The sequence below is a fragment of a genome, unplaced genomic scaffold (genome assembly GCF_019419815.1).
Source record: "Pyrus x bretschneideri cultivar Hongxiangsu unplaced genomic scaffold, Pyrus_bretschneideri_v1 Contig35, whole genome shotgun sequence".
Classification (NCBI taxonomy): domain Eukaryota; kingdom Viridiplantae; phylum Streptophyta; class Magnoliopsida; order Rosales; family Rosaceae; genus Pyrus; species Pyrus x bretschneideri.
The window spans coordinates 1,372,917-1,397,119 of NW_025999668.1; the positions used below are offsets into that span (position 1 = coordinate 1,372,917).

General features: G+C 38.6%; 2 protein-coding genes across 2 annotated transcripts; one reads left to right on the forward strand and one right to left on the reverse strand.

Annotated features, from left to right (window-relative positions):
* The first annotated feature begins 234 nt into the window (after window positions 1-234).
* Window positions 235-6,592, forward strand: LOC103942434 (plasma membrane ATPase 1-like). Its single transcript, XM_048591850.1, has 22 exons — window positions 235-354; window positions 924-1,036; window positions 1,166-1,285; window positions 1,407-1,505; window positions 1,780-1,917; window positions 2,126-2,260; window positions 2,348-2,527; window positions 2,669-2,875; window positions 2,998-3,117; window positions 3,450-3,569; window positions 3,664-3,786; window positions 3,881-3,985; window positions 4,074-4,218; window positions 4,331-4,495; window positions 4,577-4,815; window positions 4,916-4,948; window positions 5,054-5,135; window positions 5,263-5,423; window positions 5,622-5,834; window positions 5,909-6,091; window positions 6,183-6,361; window positions 6,439-6,592. Exons 2-22 carry the CDS (start codon window positions 980-982, stop codon window positions 6,533-6,535), a joined length of 2,901 nt encoding a protein of 966 aa, XP_048447807.1. The 5' UTR covers window positions 235-354; window positions 924-979; the 3' UTR covers window positions 6,536-6,592.
* A 5,106-nt stretch (window positions 6,593-11,698) lies between these two features.
* Window positions 11,699-12,986, reverse strand: LOC125480674. Its single transcript, XM_048591701.1, has 2 exons — window positions 12,631-12,986; window positions 11,699-12,023 (listed from the first exon to the last, which is right to left on the reverse strand). Exons 1-2 carry the CDS (start codon window positions 12,984-12,986, stop codon window positions 11,699-11,701), a joined length of 681 nt encoding a protein of 226 aa, XP_048447658.1.
* Window positions 12,987-24,203: the final 11,217 nt, after the last annotated feature.

Below are 24,203 nucleotides of genomic sequence, written 5' to 3' on the forward strand. Positions count from 1 at the left end.
TGAATCTTATTAAACACTGTAAGTTGTAACTTTACGATCTCTAAATCCGTATGCTTGAAATCACTACATCCCAGCCGAACCGACCGCATGCCGAATAAAATGCGTACGGCCATTTGATTAAAAAATTATAATATACGGACCCAACGATCGTTGCGACCAAAGACCGTTGCGACCAAATGGCGCAAAGTAAACTGCCATTCGAAAGCACCAAATGAAATAATTCATAAAAAAATTAAAAATAAAAGGAAAAACTGGACGGCACTGGCCGGCGGATCATCAGAAGCGGCAGAGATGTCACTCTGCATATGGACTCACCCACAACTCCTCCACGCCTACTCTTCTCCTTCTTTATTGGTAATCAAAACGACGTCGGTTGGTTGCGTTTTTGTGGTTGTCTCTTGCTGGTGTGTGTTTATATATTGGCATACATATTGCCAAGGGATCTGTACAATTTCTTGGCACTCCACTCCACTCTCAGTCCAAACACTCCAAGTGCTTCTTTGGGAGTTTAGCAAAAATTTGGGTGGAATTTTATGTTGCAGAAGTTGGGATTTGCTTTAATTAGTTAATTAGTGTCTATTAACACTGATTAGCAGATCATTACAAGCTTTTTCTTGGTAAGAAAATTTCTTGGTTTGAATTTTGTTTTCTCCATCTTCTATTGTGTTGTTAATGGTGCCATAATCTTTATGTTAGGTTTACACAAACACTTAGTGGTGTTTATAATGTAAACGCTAAACAGACAATAAACTGTATATAAACCAGGGGTTAGCGTCCCTTGATCATTTTTTTAGTATTCCTCCAGTTCTAATATCGATTAAGTGTTTGTAAATGGTTCTTTCTTGTGCACATTTTCATAATGCTTATGTCCTTATAAAATGGAAAAAGAAGGCAAATTTTGAGTTGAAGTAATGTTAGTGCAGGCTTCCTGTAAACACCTTCCTAGGTGGAGGAGTTGAGGATATAAGGGGAGTCCAAAATGGTGGTGGCCAAGTCGGTTGCCCTCGACGCAATCATCAAGGAAGCTGTTGATCTGGTATGTGTCATGTGGTACTATCAAGGTCTCTCTGCACATAATGTTGAAATTATTTCTCTTCAAATGAGTATTCATACTAGTTTCAAGTCTCAGAATAGCCTCTGATAGACATGGAACTGATTTATGCAGGAGAATGTCCCGCTGAGCGAAGTTTTTGATCATCTGAAATGCACGAGAGATGGTTTAAGCTCCGATGAAGTCCAAGAGCGGTTGGATTTATTTGGTTACAATAAGCTTGAAGAAAAAAAGGTGAGTAACTAAACTTGAAGCTTGTGAGTACCTCTCTATATTTCTTTGTTATGTTTACCCTGGTAATCCTTGCTCGTCTTCACTCCTCAATTGGTTGTTTTGATTTTCTGCTCATCCGTAGGAAAGTAAAATCTTGAAGTTTCTGGGATTTATGTGGAATCCTCTGTCCTGGGTCATGGAAGCTGCAGCTATCATTGCCGTTGCTTTTACACAAGGAGGGGTAAGCCTATAATATGACTCAACTCCTTTTAATTTTTCCCCTTACTTCGAATCATATGGGCGACAATTGAATAAGAAAATCTACGACACTTCAGTTTTGTTGAAAACTATATCCTTGCTTTAACATTTTTTGCTTATTCTCAAAATGTTTAATTCACATTAATGTTTCTCTAATATAATTAAATCTGCTAAAAGAAAAACCATTGTGATGATCTTCTTTATATTGCAATGAATTCTACAGATTCCAGATGTTGACATAACGTTAATTTATGCAGTCACAACCAGCAGATTATCATGATTTTGTTGGCATCCTTGTCCTCCTCGTTATCAATTCTACCATCAGTTTTATAGAAGAAAACAATGCAGGCAATGCGGCAGCTGCTCTTATGGCTCGTTTGGCCCCAAAAGCAAAGGTTTTTCCCTTCAAAGTTCACAGATTTATTTTCAATAAGTTATCGTTGCAGCCTGGCCTTCCCTTTCTTCTTTTATTTCTTGTTGAAGCTCTTGCCTACATTTCCTTTATTTGTATAGGTCAATGACTAATATTGCGTAAGATAGATTGGGATTGCTGAATGGTGAATATACTTTAGAGAATGAACTAGCCTTCTGAATGTTTACCAGGTCTTGCGCAATGGAAAATGGGCAGAAGAAGATGCTGCTGTATTGGTTCCTGGAGACATAATTAGCATCAAACTTGGTGATATCGTTCCCGCTGATGCCCGTCTTCTTGAAGGAGATCCTTTAAAGATTGATCAGGTAAATCACTAAAACATGATGTAGAATATGTATCAGTGTTTCTGAATTATACCTTTCTTGAATTAGTATTCTGTTTGTCACATGTAGTCTGCTCTTACTGGAGAATCGCTTCCGGTGACCAAAAATCCTGGTGATGGAGTTTACTCGGGATCAACATGCAAGCAGGGAGAGATTGAAGGGGTTGTTATTGCAACAGGAGTTCACACTTTCTTTGGAAAGGCAGCTCATCTTGTGGATAACACAACACATGTTGGCCATTTCCAGCAGGTTCATTTTTTTAGCCATTTTGTGCCGATTTTTGTGTCTGAACAGCTAGCACTCATGGAAGAATTTGTCCACTTCAGAGAAATAACTATTGTTGCATGTGCTCACTGGCAACAAATTTTAACAATGGTTTCATGGTTGCAGGTATTAACGTCAATTGGAAACTTTTGCATTTGTTCCATTGCCGTTGGGATGGCAATTGAAATCATAGTAATATACGGGATTCATGGGAGGGAATACCGTACTGGTATTGATAACCTTCTCGTCCTCCTAATCGGTGGGATCCCTATTGCTATGCCAACTGTTCTTTCTGTCACAATGGCCATCGGTTCACATCGTTTGTCCCAGCAGGTTCGTGATTGCGCATACTCTACTCGAGAGATTGATTTTGAACATGAATTTGAATGTAATTTTTCTTGATTTATATTTTAAATGTACCCAATATTGCATAATCGGAATCCATGTTTATGCAGGGTGCCATAACAAAGAGAATGACTGCCATTGAAGAAATGGCAGGGATGGATGTTCTATGCAGTGATAAAACAGGAACACTGACACTTAACAAGCTTACAGTGGACAAAATTATGATTGAGGTATTACACGTGGCCCCTTCAACTCACTTTAAAACTGCGCAGTGTAGCATATAAACATAGTAATTCACTTCACCATAAGAACAAGGTTTCGTAAATTCAGTCACTGGTACAGTTTACTGGAAAATGTACGGAGTGGTTTGATCAGAGTTAAATACCAATCTAAAGAATTTACACATTTATTAACTCGATGCGTCAATGAGAAAATACATCTTTTAGGTGATTAGTGAAGATCAAGGCAGCATAGTTTTGCTAATGCAAACACACCTCTCATCAAAATATATTAAAAGAACTTTTATTTACTAATTCTTCTCATATTATTCCTCTTGGGATAGGTTTTTGCCAAGGGCGTTGACAAGGATCAGGTTATGCTTATGGCTGCAAGAGCATCAAGGCTCGAAAATCAAGATGCTATTGATACTGCAATTGTTTCCATGTTGGGAGACCCTAAGGAGGTATTTGCAAATTAATCTTTCCAATTCTGTGATTTTTATTCTTATCTGTAGTTTTCGTTTGATACTCATGTAACCTTTATATAAACATTTTTAGGCACGGGCCGGAATCAGAGAAATTCACTTCCTTCCATTCAATCCTACCGATAAAAGAACTGCACTCACATACATTGATGCCGCTGGTAAAATGCACAGGGTCAGCAAAGGTGCACCAGAACAGGTAAAATACGAATATCAAAAATTTTCAATCAGTCGTGGAAACCTTAATGGTGCTTCCAGATTTTTAGAGCTCTAACCGAATATTATCTATGTAGATTCTTAATCTGGCACATAACAAATCAGCAATTGAGAAGAAGGTACACGCAATGATTGATAAGTTTGCAGAACGTGGACTACGATCCCTTGGTGTTGCTCTCCAGGTAGCTAATTTCATACGAATTCTTTCTTGTCTTATGAACATGACTTCTTTGTTTAGATTTAAGAGACGGAGAATGTCATTTCCTCCAGGAAGTACCTGCTGGAACCAAAGACAGTCCTGGTGGACCCTGGGAATTTGTTGGTCTTCTCCCTCTCTTCGACCCTCCTCGTCATGACAGTGCCGAGACAATCAGAAGAGCTCTGGATCTTGGTGTCAGCGTTAAAATGATCACTGGTATGTGCTACTGTTACTGCTCATTTTTTTCCTTGATATACGTTTCACCATAAGCTTATGAGATAATATGCTATCAATTAGAGATGTAACGTTCATGCATCACAATTTGTAGGGGACCAACTTGCAATCGGTAAGGAAACAGGAAGGCGGCTTGGGATGGGTACAAACATGTATCCTTCTTCAGCTCTGCTTGGTGAAAGTAAGGATGGGGATCTTGCTACCGTTTCCATTGATGAACTCATTGAGAAAGCCGATGGTTTTGCTGGCGTCTTTCCTGGTTAGTCTTGTTCTTTTAGTATGAAGCACTGTCGAGTTGACCTTTTTTAATATATATTTCTCATCATTTATTTTTCTTTAGAGCATAAATACGAGATTGTGAAGAGATTACAAGCTAGAAAGCACATCTGTGGAATGACTGGTGACGGAGTGAATGATGCCCCTGCCTTAAAGAAAGCTGACATTGGAATTGCAGTCGCAGATTCCACAGATGCTGCACGTAGCGCTTCTGATATAGTTTTAACAGAACCTGGATTGAGTGTGATCATTAGTGCTGTGTTAACAAGCCGTGCAATTTTCCAGAGAATGAAAAACTATACGGTAATCTCACAATTTCCGCAACATCCATAATTTACTAAGTTAAAGCTTTAGTTGTGTTACAACAAATGCTTATTTGCCTTTCTTATCTTTTCTTTCCCAGATATATGCTGTCTCAATCACCATTCGTATTGTGGTAAGTTTCACTTTCGAGTTATGATTTTTTACATTGGAACTTTTAGAGTGTTTAGTTTTTTGCTATCAGTCTTACCTAGCTTTCTGACATCAAGTTGTTCTACAGCTAGGTTTTATGTTGCTGGCTGTCTTCTGGAAATTCGACTTCCCTCCTTTCATGGTTCTTGTCATTGCTGTTCTTAACGATGGTTAGCTTTCGTTGTTTGATCTTTTTTATGCGTTAATGAATTTGTGCATGACTTCTTCTGTTCCATCGATCTGTTACTCTGTAATTTGTGTGCCTGCTCAATACCTAACTTGTTAGCTTGCTTACAGGTACTATCATGACCATATCCAAAGATAGGGTCAAACCATCTCCATTTCCTGACAGTTGGAAGCTCAGTGAGATTTTTGTAACTGGAATTGCCCTCGGTGGTTACCTTGGCCTAACTACTGTTTTGTTCTTCTGGATATCTTATGAAACCAACTTCTTTCCGGTAGATGGCCTCCCTTTTATCGTCATGTTGTTAAGAATTTAATGAAACTTCGAATTTTTGTGGTCAGGTACTAACATGCAGGGTGCCCTTTTAAACACTATGCATCGGCAACATGTCTGTTCAGTTAAAGAATAGATTACATGAGAGATGGGTTTGTCCTACATCGCTAGTTTATGACATGGATCTTTGTTCTTGCAGGAAAAATTTAACGTAAGAGACTTCAATAAACACCATTTTAACATGAAAAATAAGGATGAAGCTGCTATACTAAACGATCAGATGTCGTCAGCTTTGTATCTTCAAATCAGCACCATCAGCCAGGCCTTGATATTTGTCACTCGCTCCCGCGGTTGGTCTTTCGGTGAAAGACCTGGCTTTTTGCTTGTCATTGCCTTCATCATCGCTCAACTGGTACTGAATAGTTCTGCCTCGGTAGTAATTCCGATGTTTAGAAACATTTGTTGACATCCAATAATTATTTGCAGATTGCGACAGTTATATCCGCAACAGCAACGTGGAAATTTACAAAAATCAGAAGTATTGGTTGGGGCTGGACTGGTATAATTTGGATGTACAATATCGTCATTTACATGCTGCTTGATCCTATCAAATTCGCTGTCCGTTACGCACTCGGTGGAAAGGCTTGGGGTTTAATAGTAGACCAAAGAGTGAGAATCCGACTTCACCTTGATCACTTAATCATTGTAATCTCCTTTGTTAAGACTGATTAATCTGATGTGCTTTTATCCATCTTACCAGACCGCATTTACCAGCAAAAACGACTTTGGGAAGGAAGCTCGTGAGGCTGCGTGGGCAACTGAACAGCGAACGCTGCATGGCCTCCAATCTCGCGAAACAAAAAAGTTTACAGAGAAGGGCACTTTTAGGGACATTAATCTCATGGCCGAAGAAGCTAAAAGGCGGGCAGAGATTGCAAGGTAACCTTTTGTTCATCTTCTTTTTTCTACTACCGAAGATTACAATGGCATTACTAAGATTTCTTTGTATTGTGCAGGTTGAGGGAGCTTCACACTCTGAAGGGAAGGGTTGAGTCATTTGCCAAGCTGAAGGGTATAGACATTGATGCCATCAACCAAAACTACACCCTCTAGTCGCTGTTCTGGATTACACATGTTTTTCAATGTATTCTTTTACCAATACGAAGTCCAAGCTGGGTTTTAAATAAGGTTGATGCTGTTGACAAATGATATTTATATGACGTGTGAAATGAAATTGCATTTATTTAAAACATGTCTCGGTATGAAGATGTTCTGCTTGTCAAGTTTAGCGTAAAAGAACAAATAGAAATATTGTGTAACCAAATAAAGCCTCTTCATTAATTGCACAGAATAAGGACTCCAAATGTCAATTAAAACAAGATCCCAATATTTCCTCAACACCAATTAACTCGTTGACCATGTTACTTGATTGCCAAGAAATAAAAATCATATCCATTGACACTCACAATCTTACACCTACTTCATCAGTTCCCCAAGTACAAGGGAAGGAACAAGTTGGACTTTATAGAAATCCTCTCCTCCTTTATTAAGCCTACTAAAGAATCTTTTAGGCATGATGTTTGAGTGGATATATAATGATGGGCTTAGTGCGATTAGAGGCCTAAGAACACAAAAGGTAGAAGGAGAATTGCGCTCGGACAGTTGGCAGCCTAGGAAGAATTGAAAATCATTTTTTGCCAAGAAATAGGCAACAATCCTATGTGAGAAGTGACATACAAAGGGTAGCTCACCCCCAGCAAAAAGTACTTTTCAAGGGCATGGGTAGGTAAATAAACCGTGACTCACCATGCTCTGGAGGCCATCACCAAAAAGGGGAGGCTTGGACAGTCGGGCTAAAGAGTTTATAAAAGCAACGAAGGACACACGAAAGAAGGACACTCAACCAATCAATCAAAAGACATCCAACTTCTCACCCCAACAAGTAAGAAACCAAAAAGGTTTAGTTTGTTCATACTTTACCCTTTTAGTCGCAGGTCCACCATAGAATGCCATCTTTTGTCAAATTTTAGAAGCTTACTACCTTTCCCTTGTGTTGTAGTATCAAATCCCTTTAGTACACAGGTTTATATTTCATTCTCCAAAGATTAAAACCCCTGTAAAACACAAAGGGTAGTGGTTGCTGTAGACATTGAAATTTCAGTGAAATGAATGTTGACTAATAATTAAAATTTCAACGCTCACATGTCACATAAATTTACACATAGCGTGTGACTCAATGAAAAATCAAAATAAATCGGAAAAGTCATCAAATAGGACATATGTCAACACCTGGCAGAAATGATTTATTTCATCTGAATATTATATTCAAAATTAGGCCTTGAAAATTTCTATAAATAGAAGCCAATTTCATACATTTCATTTAACCAATTCACATCACACCAAAACCTTGAAGCTTTGAAACTCTAAAGCTCTCAAGCAAATCCCGAAGGATCAAGAAAGCCCTCTTCGTTCTTCGTCAAATCCTCCTTCAAGGTCAAGCCCCGACAACCCTTGAAGAAAGTGTTCATTGTTCAACATCCGTTCATCCTAAGATCAAGCCCCAACAGCCTTTTGGATCAACAACATCAACAAATCCGCACACCCGTTCTTCAAGATCTAGCCCAAAAGCCCTTAAAGATCTGTTCATCCTAAGATCAAGCCCCGACATCCCTTTGGATCAACAATATCAATAAATCCGCATAACTGTTCATCCTGAGATCAAGCCCCAACGACCCTTTGGATCAACAACATCAACAAATCCACACACCCATTCTTCAAGATCAAGCCCAAAAGCCTTTGAAGATCCGTTCATCAACCCTTCATCCTAAGATCAAGCCCCGACGACCCTTTAGATCAACAACATTAATAAATCTGCATAACTGTTCATCCTAAGATCAAGCCCAACGGCCTTTTGAATCAACAACATCAACAAATCCACACACCCGTTCTTCAAGATCAAGCCCAAAAGCCCTTGAAGATTCGTTCATCAACCATTCATCCTAGGATCAAGCCCCGACGAACTTTTGGATCAACAACATCATTAAATCCGCATAACTGTTTATCCCTAGACCAAGCCCCGACGACCCTTTGGATCAATAGCCATCCACATATCTACATTTTACAAAGATAGAATCAGAGGCTAAAATGGTAAAAGAGATTGTAACCCCAAAATCAATACAAATATTATTTTGTACATGTGTTCTTGTTTCAAGAAAATTCGTGTTTACAAATTTGGCACGCCCAGTGGGACAATCTCTACTTCTCATCTCAATCTTCAGATCCGCAAGAAGACAAAAATGGCATCAAGGAAAGTTCAAGTTGTTCCTGCAACCAATGCGAAAAACAAGAACATCCTCGCCGCAAGTGTTGTCACTTTGGGCAATACAACTCGAAGCAAGGCAAAAGCTCTTTCTACCACCTCTTCCACTTCTGCATCAACTTTGCCAAAGGAACAAGAACACCTGAGGCACAATCCTGTGATCACCCTGGCCTCGCTAAGGGGGCCAAGGGAGGAAAGGCCAAGGAAATACTCCAAGTCCATGCCTTCTGATGCCGACTCAAGTGGCAGCTCAGCCATGCAAGTCATGACCACTGGAGCCACTTCAATTGATGAGCAGCTGGCTCGAATGAATGAAGCGATCGCAAGGCTAACAAGGACGATGGAAGAAAAAGACTTGCAAATCGCTGCACTCGTCAACCGACTAGAGACGCAGGATAACGAGAAAGGTTAATCCACTAAAAAGATGAGCCAATGAAAAAGAGGAGCCTTTAGTAGAGAAAAGTCAAAGAAGAACAGGAGCCAAACCAAGTGGTAACACTCATGGGATCTCTTTCTATCCATCAGCTGCATGAGATGATCACTGACACCATCAAGGCACAGTACGAAGGGAGCTCACACACCTCCATGTTGTACTCGAAGCCTTACTCTAAGAAGATTGATGCCTTGAAGATGCCGAGGGTTTATCAACTGCCAAAGTTCATGCAATTTGACGGAAAGGGAACCCAAAGCAACATGTCGCACATTTCATTGAAACTTACAACAATGTTGGGACGGAGGGAGACTACCTCGTCAAACAGCTCGTACGCTCGCTGAAAGGTAACTCTTTTGACTGGTACACCGACCTCGAGCCCGAGTCTATGAACAATTGGGATCAGCTAGAAAGGGAATTTCTTAACCGCTTCTACAGTACTCACTGCACTGTAAGTATGCTGGAGCTAACTAGTACAAAACAGTGGAAGGATGAACCTATCGTCGACTACATCAATAGATGGCATTCATTAAGTCTGGATTGCAAAGATCGGCTTTCTGAAACCTCCGCCATTGTGATGTGCGTTCAAGGCATGCATTGGGGGTTACAGTACATCCTTCAAGGCATAAAACGAAGAACATTTAAGGAGTTGGCAACTCGTTCCCACAACATGGAATTGAGTATCACCAATCACGGGAAAATGAGCCGATCACTGAGTTTAAGAAAGATAAGGTGTTTGCCCCAAATGCGGACAAAACTGGGAAGAAGCTTGCCAAAGAAGCTTTTATCGTCAACACTACCCCCATCAAGACCTCATCTGTGCCCATCAAGATCTCCTCTAAGAACAAAGCAAAGGAGACAAAGAAAGGTGAGCCTTCTCGCACCTAAGACAGGTATAAAGGCGCTTTGAGGGAACTGGAGCATAAGACGTACCCTTTTCCTAACTTTGACATAGCTGCAATGTTGGATGACCTGCTGGAAAAGAAGGTGATCGGGCTACCCAAATGCAAGCGTCCTGAAGAGATGAATCGTGTAAACGATCCTAGGTATTGCAAGTACCATCATATTATAAGCCATCCTGTTGGCAAGTGCTTCGTCCTCAAAGAGTTCATCATGAAGCTAGCACAACCAGGACAAATTGAGCTCGACCTTGAAAACACGGCCGCAACGCTTACTACTACAATTACATTTAGATCATTCAATCCTGTGCTTCTCCAAGTGACATCTGACCATTCCCATCAATGCTCAAGCTGCACGACACCTTATGGACGACCATCACTGGGGGCAAGCGACTAAGATGCACATGCCGATGATGAAGAAGGATAGACATTGGTGACCTATAAAAAGATAAGGAAGCCAATATCGCAAACCACAAGGCCAAATGGGGAGCAAGGGAGATAGCACCACCGTCGCAATAATAAGAAGCCTAAAAGAAATGTAAAAGCTGCTAAGCCAACATATGTTGGGGAACCTATGGAGCAAGAACCACGCATTCCCATCTCCTTGCACGAATACTTCCCAGAGGACTTCTTCTAACAGTGCATTATAGCTGCGTGTCACATGGTCGAAGTGGAAATGGAAGAACCCTCAAAAGGCAAAGTCACCGCCATCAAGGAAGAAAAGACACTCACACCCAAAGAAGGTTTGCTACGCACTTTAGCATCGAGGAAATGCTATGATTGCCAAAGAAGATGCGAAGAGCACTAGCAGCGATCTTGGTAAGTCTTGATGACCATGAAGTACAAGAAAGCAACGACGAAGGCTTGAAGTTTCAGCCACATGAATGTGCCACATGTTGTGCCACCCATGACATAATCAACTTCACTGATGAAGAATTACTGCTAGGATCAAAGCCTCACAACCATCCTTTATTCGTCTCGGGGTACGTAAAGGAGCATAAAGTTAACCGCATGCTTGTAGATGATGGGTCAGCCACAAACATCATGCCAAAGTCAACAATGACCACAATCGGCATCAAGGTGGATGAATTGTCCCTAAGTCGTTTACTGATCCAGGGTTTTAACCAAAGAGGACAAAGAGCGATGGGCATGATTCGAGTGAAGATGACCATTGGTGAACTCAAATCAAGCACGATATTCCACGTGATTGATGCAAGAACTTCCTACAGCTTGCTCCTAGGAAGACCTTGGATCCATGAGAATGGAGTAGTGTCATCCACCCTCCACCAATGTTTAAAATTCTACCGAGAATGAGTAAAGGTGATCCAAGGTGATACCAAGCCATTCATCAAAGCTGAATCACACTTTGCAGATGCCAAGTTCTACATGGATGAAGACATGGTGGTCAAAGCTCTTCCAGAAGAGATCAAATCCATGGGCAAAGTAGCACTTAAAAAATAGAAGTGGCCAGCCATGCCCAAGAAGCAAGAAGGGCAAGCCGCACCATCTTCAAGCTAAAACGATGACGAGCCCGCTAAACTTGCAACAACTAAAGGGAGTAGGACTCCTTCAAAAGGACCGAACACACCCATATTTCGATACATACCGATATCAAGAAGAAAGAATGGTCAATCCTTATTCGAAACTGGAGCAAGCAAAGCCGAGACACAGTGGTTGGAGAACCTATTCATACCATAGGAGAACAGATTGTGGTGTGACACATAAGACACCATATTGGTAGTACGTTCAACTCTCTTTCTTTTCTTCCTTTTCATTAACTTTGGAGCTGACATTGCGCCAAAGTCAGACTGCTGTATTTGGGGATACTTTGCAAGCTGTGAATCATATTTTCGGTCCTGAGACTGAAGTTCCTTAATCTTCAATTCTAACCATTTCAAGCGCCACACAAAAGGACGTACAAACTTATCCCAATGAGTGGTCAACCTTTTCTTCCTAAACAATAAGACAAACACATAAAACCATGTCAATGTCACATGTAAAATACAGTTAGATCTATAGTGGGCACAACCTTAAAAAGAACGAAACAAGTATATCCTTGAACTCAGAATAATTTGGCAACTATGCCTCCTTTTTATTCATGATGGAATTGATGTTCAACGAAGTGGTAACAAAGTTTAATAATGTAGCTGACCGGCAACATACTGCTAGTCGACCAGCTATCTCACATCCCTCAAAGCGGGACCCTGTTCCTTAAGATTTTCACCAAAAGATATGCATACAAGCCAGAACATGAAGGAATGAGTGGAACTATCCCCATCCAGTACCTAGAGATAAGCATTCACCTCATTCATTCCCATCCCCCTTTTCCACGGCAATGCAGGTTTGAACCCAGCCAACTAGGCCTAACTTTCAATCCATACGATTTACTAAGTGAGCAGTCACAGACTAAGAAAATGTTACCGGATAGACAAGATTTAAGTAAGAAATATATAATTGTACCTTACGTTTGTAATTGTATGCTAGGCGTGATATCTTAAATGCTACCGGATAGACAAGATTTAAGTAAGACATACACAATATAACTCAAACCAAAATGTACCTTGTTTCAAATTCACCAAAATATCCATCATAGAATGAAGCGAGCTTATTTCCATGGAACAGCGACTGAACTTCATCACCATCGGACATATAACCATTCTCTGCCCCTGAAGTTGTGTAACCAAAAGAACTCGAAACCTCTGTCAAATCCACGCATTCACTTTGCACGATCTGCACATCATTGGGACTTGTAAACCCAGTTCTGTCCTCGTTTTCCCTTATATTTGATGCAGTAGTTTGTCCAACCAATGGTGCTTCCACATCAAAGATGTTATCTTTATAGTTACTCACACAAGGCATAAACGTATTTTCAAGGTCTCGATTATTACTTCCATCCTTGGCAACTGAAAGTTCCATTGCAGCTCCCGACTTCTATTTCAGCTCTAATTCAGGGCCCATCCTGCAGATTCACGCAAAAAAGAATCCGTCTTTTCAGAAATAAAAAAATAATTCAATTGGGATTTTAAGGGATTTTAATAGATTTATAGATCCATGAATTTTGATGGAGTTTAATTGATTTGTAGAGATTCCATGCAAAATTTTGAATTGATTCTCTCGTAATATCACGGGGAGAGGTGAGATTTTTTATTGCCTAAAATACACATCAAAATCTCTCCAATTTCCTCGAATTCCTCAACTTTTTCAAATCCTTTAAAATCAATTCCTAATAGAATACACCTTGAATTTCTAAGGATTTTAAGGATTTTAAACTTCTTTAAAATCCTAACTGAATACACTCGAATTTCTAAAGATTTTAACCCGATAGAATACACTTTGAATTTCGGAGAATCACTTAAAATCTTGATTGAATACACCCCTATTCAATCTATAACAACAAGACAACCTCTCCCATATCCTTCTGGTTTGTAAGTAAAAACTCAATCACGTTTAATTGACAAAAACCCACATAATCTCACCAACAAGTTAAGAAACAACAGATAAAAAAATCAATGTAAGTGCTAATTATTAAAAAAAAAAATCGACAATACCGTCAAACACATTAAACAAAACTCAGACTCTTGGGAACCAGAGAATTAAATAAATCACAAAATTCTCTACCGCAAAATTCAACACCAAATTTCGAAAAATTAGGAAAAAGAATTCAAAAGGCTGTCTTTATACAAAACGCACACAAATTAAGACGCTGAATTGATAAAAAATAAAAAATAAAAATAAAAAAAATTCTAATTTCAATACAAACTATAGAACCCTAAACCCTGGAAAATATATCAGAAGAGAGAGAGAGAGAAAGAGCAACCTGGCTTTGCAGAAATCTTTAGTCTGTAAGAGCGAGAAGGAGCATTTCACCGCCGGTGTAGTTTAGCGTCGGTGCGGGTGACCATTAGCGAGACGTGCCGAAGTCGATTGGTTTGGAAGGCAAAGATTCTGGGTGGACTGTTTCTCGCTCCGTCAAAGTGGCACACAGTTGCTCTCCCTCTCTCTCTCTCTCTCTCTCTCTCTCTCTCTCTCTCTAGTTTCTCTCTCTATTGAAATTGAAGGGGGTATGTGATCAAAACTTGGGAGAAAGATTCTCGCGCGGATCCTTTTTCAAGCATACAGATTCTTCGATTATATTCGATCATCGTACATTGTGAAGTCAGTTTTTATCATTTATCATTTATATTCAATTTTAAATAAAAAATCTACAATGATTTCTGATCGTACAATGTAAAATAAACAAATATAATTAGAGAATTAGGCGAATATCATCTGAAATACTTGGGACGCGCGTGTGGGTACAAATTGAAAAATTGATGAATTGGCATGTGTTGTCCGTCCTAATTGGTTAATAAGGTTTATTTATACATGTATCAAATTATTAATGAAACTTGTTTTAAAAAGGTCATTTTCACTGTATTTTGATTTCTTAACGGATGGTTTTGTGCTACATATTAATATTTCATGTTTTGCTCTTGTTTGAAAATCTTCACCTGTTGTCTTACAGATGTACAATTTGCGATCATGTCAACTCTTTAAGAAATAACAATTTACTTCAATAATTTTTGTTTTTGTTGACACTTTTCTATAGATTACTTCTAAAGTCATCTACGTATCCTATTTTCTTACCCACTATTTAACCTTTTGTAAAGTAACTTCTAAGCCTTAATAAAAAGCCATAAAAACAAAATGCAAAAGAAAATGAAAAAGAAAAGAAGCCTAGAACCTCTATTCTCTTCCTTTCCTCTTTTTTTCTCTTTCACCCCTACCCTCTTCCTTTTTTTTCTTCCAAATCAACTCTACCTCTATTACTGATAGTTGCTAGGTAAGATTTGCAACGGATATGTTGAGGGGTTTCAATTCTTGACAATAATCTCCAAGAGTGTGAAAATCTCATAGGTCTTGATATTGACAGTCTTTAAGTTTGGATTTGGTAAGAAAGAAAGAAAGAGAGAAGAGAAAGTTGAAAAAACTAGGCTAGCAGCGAGGGGAATGCCGATAGGTGTAGTGGTGAGTTTGGTTGATGTCGGCTAATGAGTTCCCACCCTACGTGGTTGAATTTGTGTTTTTTTCTCCATCTTCAGTTTGTTTTAAATCAAAAAATAGGAATACTTTCAGAATAATAGTGAGTAAGAAGTGAGGATTAGATTTTTGGGAAATACCCCAAAATGAGACAATTTCTTAATCTTGGGACAGAAATAGGACAAACCGGTCATGCACACGCCACACCATGCACAAAACCAAAATTACTAAGATACCCACATATAAATACTAAATATCATTAGCCTATTGCATCACTGTTCTCATTTGGAAGAGAGGGATGTTGAGAGAGCTCTGTGAGATCTAGGTTTCTGGGTTGAGCTTCGATTTTGAAGAGAGCGAAGTCCAAGGAGATGCAAGAAGAGTGAGCTGAGTTTTGGGTTGACCTCATACCTCTGATTTCTAACAAAGGGATGCGAGAGAGAGGTGAGAAGAGTGAGGTGGGTTTTGTACCATATTTTCTATTTTGGCCAAAAGTTCCATTTTTTTCGGCGACTAAAGCTTCGGCAAGCATAAAAGGTAAGGTATTTACTTCCAAGTTCTTTCATCAATGATTTATGGAATAAATGGGTTGTTTGTAAGAACAATTAAACTTAGAAGTTAAATTAGGGTTTGTGATTCATGTTGGGGCGTATGGGTTGTGGAATAAATTTCAAGTTTTGACGTGCTACAAAACTGCAATGGGACAATTTCTGGTTTAAGTGTTCAATTGCAGAAATTTGTGAAATTTTTTCTGTAATGTGCATGTGGTGTGCTTATGGTGTGCATGGCTACATCTTAATATGAGAAGTGGGAATGTTCACTAGTTATGATCGCATGTATGTTGTGCCTTGGAATTTAGCAAGTACGACCACAACCTACTTGGCCTCAATGAAAATCAAAATTAAGAAAAAACTTAGAGGACAATAAAGGTCATGCTTGCCATGTGCACGGAAAAGTGGTAGTTGATATACGCAACAAGACTTTTCAAACTGTCACTATAACCTTATATTGGCATTAGTAATCTAGGAACTAGGAATGTGAATATTGTGTAAATATTAGAGTCCTTTATTAGGATGTTGTCTCTTTGTGTCCTTTTTTGTTTCCTTGGAGAACAAGGATTGTATGTAATTATATACCAAATTATGCAATACATGAAAATTAAGTTGTAAATTTCTATTTGGCATCAAAGCTGAACCGTAACCGTAAAACCAAGTTCTACAGTGTTGTTGCTACTGGCGTATTCAATCTTGTAAAGTCGTGTTCCTTCATATGTTGAGTGCAATAAACCAAAGTTGCAGGAGTACTTCTTGCGTGTGTATTGTGCTACGTTGTTATGGCAGAAGGTGATGAGAGCTCGAAACTAAAGTTTAAGAGTAATGCAACACCCAACAATTTAATTTTGAGTCCCATAGTAATACAGAGCGGTGCTGCTAGCGTACCAAGTGTCGTAAAGCTTAATGGATCAAATTATCCCCTTTGGTCCAAGGTGTTAGAGATGCATATTGTTGGGCATGGAAAAAGGGGTTCGTGACGGAAAATATCAAGGAACCCAAGGAAAAGAGTGCAGAGTATGAAACATGGGAAACTAGGACCGTTATTGTGAAATGGTGGTTGATTAATTCCATGGATCCTACTATCATGGGTTTTTTTATCCATCTCCGTACTGCTAAGGAAGTGTGGGAAGAAGTTGCTCGAATGGATTATGATGGGTTTGATATCTCTCATATTTATGAATTAAAGGTAAAGTCGTTCCGACTTCGACAAGAAGGGCGGCCTATTGGTGTATACTATGTCGATCTTAAAGCGGTCTGGCAAGAACTGGATCAAAGAAGACCAATCAAGATGGAATGTGTTATTGACTTAAAGACATTTCGAGAAGAAATCCAATTGGATTGTGTCTATGCTTTTCTAGCAAAACTTGATAATATATTTGATAAGGTACGTAGTGATGTTTTGAGAACTCAACCTTTACCATTCGTCGAAGAAGTGTTTTTTGTTGTTAGGTGAAAAGCACAGTGCTATGCTACTATGATGGAAGGAAGTAACATAGGTAATCAAGGAGGAACCCCGACACCCTCTGTGGTTATGGTGTCACGGCCAGCCTCTTCTGGCCAATCCTATGGCTCATCGTATTCAACAATTTCTCGTCCATTCTCTCGAGAAAATAAAAATGATTTAAAGTGTCCTTTCTATGGTCAAATTCATCATACAAGAAGATACATGTTTTAAAAAACATGGAGTTCCTAAATGGTTCCCAAAATTGAAGAAAATATTGCATGCAGATGAGCGAGCTGCTATTGGAGCAATGGGAGTCTTGCGTCCATAGCTGCTACTGCACCTGCTAACAAGGAGGTTGTGCTCACTCAAGGAGATCTAAGTCAGACTTTGTTGACTAGGACTAATCTTAGTGAATCATGGTCCAATACAATACAAGTACCGTTGGACATGTTCTTTTAGCCTCCAACACTGAGCATCATACAGGTTGGATTTTGGACTCTGGTACAACTGATCATATGACATTCGATAAAAATTTATTTACGTATATTACAACCACTCATCGACAGTTTGTAGCAACGAAGAATGGCACCATTGCCAAGGTTATTGGGGCTGGTATCGTGGACCTCTTGCCGTCCCTCTCTCTTCAACACTACCTACTTGTTCCATCATTGTCTCATCATTTATTATCTATCCCTCTAGTTACTGAGTAATTAGATTGTGTTATACTTATGTATCTGTTTTTTTGTTTACTTCAGGATATTCAGACCAAGGAGATAATTGGGTGTGGCACTAAGAGAGAGGGGTTGTATTATGTGGCCTGACAGAGCTAATGCAATTCGAGCATCCCGTACTAGTAATCTGCAAAAAGTTTGGTTATTGCATCATCAGTTAGGACATGCTTCGTTTAGTTATTTAAGGCGTATGTTGCCTAGTTTATTTCATGAAATAAAAGAATCAGCCTTACATTATGAAGTATGTATTCTTGCAAAGAGCTATCGTTCTTTGTTTTCTCCTAGTATGAATAAAAGATTGTTTCTGTTTGATCTTGTGCATTCAGATGTCTAGGGGTCTTCGCATGTTAATACTGTATCAGGGGTTAAGTGGTTTATGACATTTGTGGATGATTGCACTTGTATGACGTGGATATATGTGTTGAAAAATAAAAATGATGTTAGTATGATTATTCAGTCTTTCTCCTTGCTAGACAATATTCCTCCGTCATTAAGGTTCTCCGCTCTGATAACGAAGGTGAATATGTTAACTCCGAGCTATCTTCTTTTATCCATGATCAAGGAATCATCCATGAAACAACTTGTCCTCATACCCACAACAAAATGGGGTTGCTGAGAGAAAGAATCATCATATTTTGGAAACCATTTGTGCATTGCTTATTGATGCATCCGTACCTAAGTGTTTTTGGCCTGAAGCCATCACATATGTGGTGTATGTAATTAATCGAATGCCTTAGCAGGTTGTAGACTTTCGTACCCTACTCTAAGTATTGACGGAACATGTTCATGTTGTATCTACCAATACTCTTACTCCTCGAGTGTTTGGATGTGTTGCTTATGTTCAAATTCACAAGATTCATCGTAGTAAACTGGATCCCTGTGCTCTCCGATGTGTATTCCTTGGGTTTGCATCCCAACAGAAAGGTTATAAATGCTACCACTCTAAAACCCAACACATGTATGTGACAATGGATGTCACTTTTTTTGAATCGAAATATTTTTATACTCTGGTGTCATCACTTTCAGAACACAAGGGGGAGAGTGCTAGTATTTGTGATCTTGATGGTGATTTTGGGTGGTTGGATGTACTGGAAGACATGATAAGTGCTTTAGGTGGAGTGAACCATGACAACCCTGTGCAAACTGGTGTAGCATGCCTCAGTCTATCCTTGCCAAGATTGATGCAAGTTGTCGGTTGCCGGCTGCCAAGAATTGTGCAGTGTGTCAACAAAGCCTTGCCGAGGAAGAATGTGATGGCGTTTAACCAGCTTCTGCCTAAGAAGAAACAGCTCCACAGTAGGTTGCTTCTGAACCTAGTGCTACCGAGACTCTTACCGAGCCTACTTCCCCCCTCTCTCTAGCTTAATCGTGCCATCGTCCAATACATCTTCTCTGAATATCCCTGAGGTAAGTACCATTAATTATCATGTAACTAATGATGTTATAAGTACATATAAGTTACCACCATGGCATAACCTGGTGTACCTCCTAACAGGTTTTAACCAGAAGGAAAAGTGAAATATCCAATAGCAGAACTATGTGTTATGCAAAAATCTTTCACCAGAATGTCAAGCTTGGGTGAATAATGTCAAGTCAATTCAAATACCAACTCAAGTGGACGATGCTTTGAATGATCAAAAAATGGGCTAAGGCAATGGATGAAGAGATGAAGGCACTATAGAAAAATAATACATGGGAAGTAATGGAACTATCGAAGGAAAAAAAACCAGTTGGGTGCCGATAGGTTTTTACTGTTAAATACAAGGTTGACGAATCGTTAGACAGGTACAAGGTAAGGTTGGTAGCAAAATGATACACTCAAACGTATGGTGTTGATTATCAGGAAACTTTTTCTCCAGTAGCCAAGATGAATACGGTACGAGTTATTATCTCATTAACTGCAAATCTGGATTGGCCATTAAAACAGTTTGATGTTAAAAATGCTTTCCTTCATGGACATCTGGAGGAGGAAGTGGATATGGATTTTCCTCTTCGATATGATAATGGAGGGAAAACTGGAGTGCGCTGATTGCGAAAGTCACTTTATGGGCTTAAGAAGTCACATCGTGCATGGTTTGGGAGGTTCACTCAGTCCATGAAAAAGAATGGGTATTATCAAAGTCATTCTAATCATATACTATTTGTGAAATAGAAAAGTGGTAAAGTAACAGCCTTAATTATTTATGTGGATGATATGATAATAACAGGTGATCATTCAGATGAGATGGTCAAATTGGAAAGAAACCTTGCTGATGAGTTTGAGATGAAGAATTTAGGTGATTTAAAATATTTTCTTGGAGTTAAGGTAGCTCATTTGTCCAAAGGTATTTTCTTGTCTCAACAAATATATGTCCTAGATTTGTTAAATGAAACAGGTATGCTTGGGTGTAAATCTGTGGATACTCCTATTGTGGAGAAACATCACTTAGGAATTTATCCGGATCAGGAACCAATGGATAAAGGCAGATATCAGATATTGCTTGGGGGACTAATTTATTTAGTTCACACTCATTCAGATATAGCTTATGCAGTGAGTGTGGTGAGTCAATTTATGCACTAACGAAGTGTGGATCATTTGGCTACGGTTATGTGAATTTAGCATATTTAAAGTCTACTCTAGGAAAGGGAATTTTTTATAAAAATCATAGCCATACAAGAATTGAGGGGTTTATTGATGCCGATTGGGTAGATGATATGAGTGATAGGCGCTCTACATCTGGATATTTTACATTTGTTGGAGGAAATTTAGTTACTTGGAGAAGTAAGAAACAAAAGGTGGTGTCTAGGTCTTCTGCGGAGGTCGAGTTTAAAGGCATGTCGCATGGAATGTGTGAAGTCCTTTGGTTGCATAAGTTGATTTGGGATCTTGGTTTCAAACAGAAGGAGGCAACAAATTTGTATTGTGTCAATAAGTCGACAAGAGAGATAGCACAGAATCTCATACAACATGATAGAACGAAGCATATGAAGGTTGATCGACACTTCATTAAGGAAAAACTTGAGAATAAGATTGTGTCAGAGAAATCATAAAAAAAAAATCTGAGAAATGATAAAAAAATCAAAGATCAAAATTGAAGGATTTAGGTTTCCTCCAAGAAATGACGTGGTAAAAACTAACACATAAATTAAACCCTATAAATTATGCAATCGTATTACAAGTAAGTAGGGATCGTTATGTTCCGGAGATTAGAAAGGATGCTAATCAACACAAATTAAACTTATAAAACTGAAACTTAAGTTAAACTAACAATAAAACAAAGAGGGGGGAGATTTTGGACGAATTTGATTAAAATAAAAGTAAATTAAATTGTGAATGAAATATGGATGAAAGGATAGCTAAAGGATTCTTCTCCACATATGAATCATATGCATACAAATCGATTTCCAGTTCTATAAACCATGAATGACAATGCCCCAAATTAATTGTGAACAGTACTAATTAACTCTCAGATTTTCCTAAGTTCATTGAATTGGACTCAGCGACGCAGCCAAATTATTCTTTTCAAGTTCCCTAACTATGAAAAGCATGACAGAGGTACATCTCAAAGATCATTAAGTTATGTGAAATCATAAGCATTGACAAAGCTTTCGTAACTATGACAAAGCATTCATAACTATGAAAAGCATGATACTCCTGCCAAGAATTTACTGAACTCAATCATGACTAGTGACTTTTACTACTTGCAAATATAAGTTCATAACAATTAGGTGAAATTCCCTTATATTCTAGCATCAAATCCCTGCATGCAAACTAAGTATGCATCCCTAATAAACGTACAAGAATAAGTTTTCTATAAAGCAGATAAGTAAATTGCTTTCATGTTTTATGTAACAGTAACTAGATATAATCAACTTATATAAAACATATGTTCATGGCTTCGAATTCACCTCTAGCTAAAAACAAATTTAGTTACGCATGTTCAACATAACTAAAAAACAATCTAAAATAAATATTAAAACTCAACAAGGAGAGAAAGAACTCTGAAAAACTCCAATAGTTGAATGGCAAATTCGACACTCTTCTCTAGATGCAAGATGCGGCACTCTTTTCCCTCCTCTCTAATTTGCGATAATAATGTATATATAGGGTAAAGGCACAGCTAAATCCCACGAGGAAAAGCATTAGGTTATTTGAATTAATTTAGGATTCCCAAAAATTAGATAGAAATTGTTGGAATATGATAAGGATTACTCTTTGTAACTGGAGATAAGATAAAGTAGGATAAGATTTGGATAAGATAAGATAAGATAAGATGAATCTGGATAAGATACGGTAAGATTGGATAAGATAATGCCCCTCCCACAAGGATTCATTTTTCTTGTGTAATTCCTTGTCTTCCAAGCCTCAACTTTAATTTCTCCAGAGTTTAGCACATGTCTAACACCATTTAAACACCAAAAATGTCCAGCCCATATGCTATCCACGCATGCTATCCAATCTAAGTCCAAAACTGCTCTAAATTGCTCCATTTGACTATTTATTATCATCTTTACCAGATGGACCTATAATTATACGAAAATAACATAAACTATCAAAATAAATGGAAATTAACGAAGTAAATGCAAAGAAATAAGATAACAAAGTTGCATAAATATGCTCCTATCAAATTCCCCCACACTTAGCTTTCCCCAAGCAAAACAAAGAAAACAAAACAAAACCTAAACCTTCCAACAATTACCTCAGGGATTTTGAATGAAACATGACATGTTAAAAATCATTACTTACATAGATTTTAGCAATCCTTACTCTTGAGCTGATACTTAACCGTTGAAACCACTCACTAGCAAGCATTTAATTAATTAAAACAACATTTGAAAGTAGTAACATGCCTTAAAGAGTTCACTCAATTCCTCACCGGATATATGAAGGAAAATTTGTGAAAAAACATGTTCATTTAAGCAACATCAATAGCATGCAATTAACAATTAAAGGCGGAATCATGCTTGTATGCACTTAAAAACAAAACATTTACCCATGAAATTCAAAGCCTAGTAGATAGGTGAATCAAGACTCAACTCAAAACAAAGTGAGTTGAGAAATCAATACCTTTGTAGATTCCTCTTTGCATAAGCAAAGGCTAATCACCCAAAGAGAGGGCCTTCATTCCTTGCATCTTGGATCAATGGATTTGGATGGATGGAAAGGTTTCTCCAAGTTCCCAAAATTGAGAACCTCTAAGTCTCCATACCAAGGTATATTGTAGAAGAAATGAGTGACCTAGAGGAAGTAAGATTGCTAGCTATTCCCCTCTAGATTGGCCAAAATTTTTGAGAGAAAGGAGAGCTTGTGTTCTCATCCTTTCCCCAAAAATAACCCTTAGTAAATTTTAGGCTATAAAGTCCTTTATATAGTCCCTTCAAATAAGTGACCTAATGGACCAAAAGCCCTATTCTTTTACACATGGCTAGCCTATAGGTTTATTGGGCTTTCAAGCCCTTTGTTTTATTCAAGTTGTCATACAACTTGAGTTAATGGGCTTGACATTCAAATCCCATTGGGCCTTGCGGCCCAAAACTAACCCGAGGTCTTTAACGAACTTATTCGTTTGATTAATTAACATATTAACTAATCCTTGCCATAAATAATTAAACCATTTAATTATTCTTACTCATCTCCGTTGAATCTTCAAACTCTACCTTACACGGTGTACGATCCATTAGGTTCCTTTTAGCGAGGCAGTGGGCGATTCAAACTCTTTCAAATCGATTGTGAATTGAAACTTACTTTCAATTCTCCCGTTAGTGATAATACACTTTTAGGGCTTCCACAAACCATGAGTGACACCTAGCAGCATATCATGGTTACCCAAGCTAATCAGAAGAGGTGGATAACCTATTCAGTTTAGGATTACAAATGCAATACGGTCTTTCTCTAATACAATACTCTTGACCACATTGTTTGGTTTGATAGTTTATTCATGTCTACTATCCAATGTGAATCTTGTACTTATATGATTACCTTGAATGTGATCTAGAACGCATTCCAACATCTCATTCATACTCTGGCCAGAGATTCTAAATCATATCATAGAGTATTCTCCCTCAAACAGTTTGAAGGTTAGAGATCCCTTGTTGCGCATTCACTTGCCTCCATGGCTAGGTGGCTTAACCCCAACGATGTCGTGGACACCCTGATAGAGTGACGTTGACATAATCAAAGATTAAGGACCTAACCACAAGACAACTGTGATGCCTCAGGTCAAAAGACTAATTTGCATTATCCCAACCATGAGTTCTCATGTGACATGAATATGAGAACTCTTCGTTGATCGTGTTCAGTGAACTCATTCTCTATTGAGCACCTACGTACTTGTCTTGATGTCACACACACCAATGACTCGAGACTAGTCACTCTCCCTGAGAGAAGACATAGCACGTACTGATC

Excerpts from the sequence above, each read along its gene's own strand:
- LOC103942434 (XM_048591850.1), top strand. The coding sequence starts at position 980 with ATGGTGGTGGCCAAGTCGGTTGCCCTCGACGCAATCATCAAGGAAGCT. Across the intron at positions 1,037-1,165 it reads TCAAGGAAGCTGTTGATCTG|GAGAATGTCCCGCTGAGCGA; the intron begins GTATGTGTCATG and ends TGATTTATGCAG. Across the intron at positions 2,876-2,997 it reads CACATCGTTTGTCCCAGCAG|GGTGCCATAACAAAGAGAAT; the intron begins GTTCGTGATTGC and ends ATGTTTATGCAG.
- LOC125480674 (XM_048591701.1), bottom strand. The coding sequence starts at position 12,986 with ATGGAACTTTCAGTTGCCAAGGATGGAAGTAATAATCGAGACCTTGAA. Across the intron at positions 12,024-12,630 it reads TTTGGTGAATTTGAAACAAG|GAAGAAAAGGTTGACCACTC; the intron begins GTACATTTTGGT and ends CTTATTGTTTAG.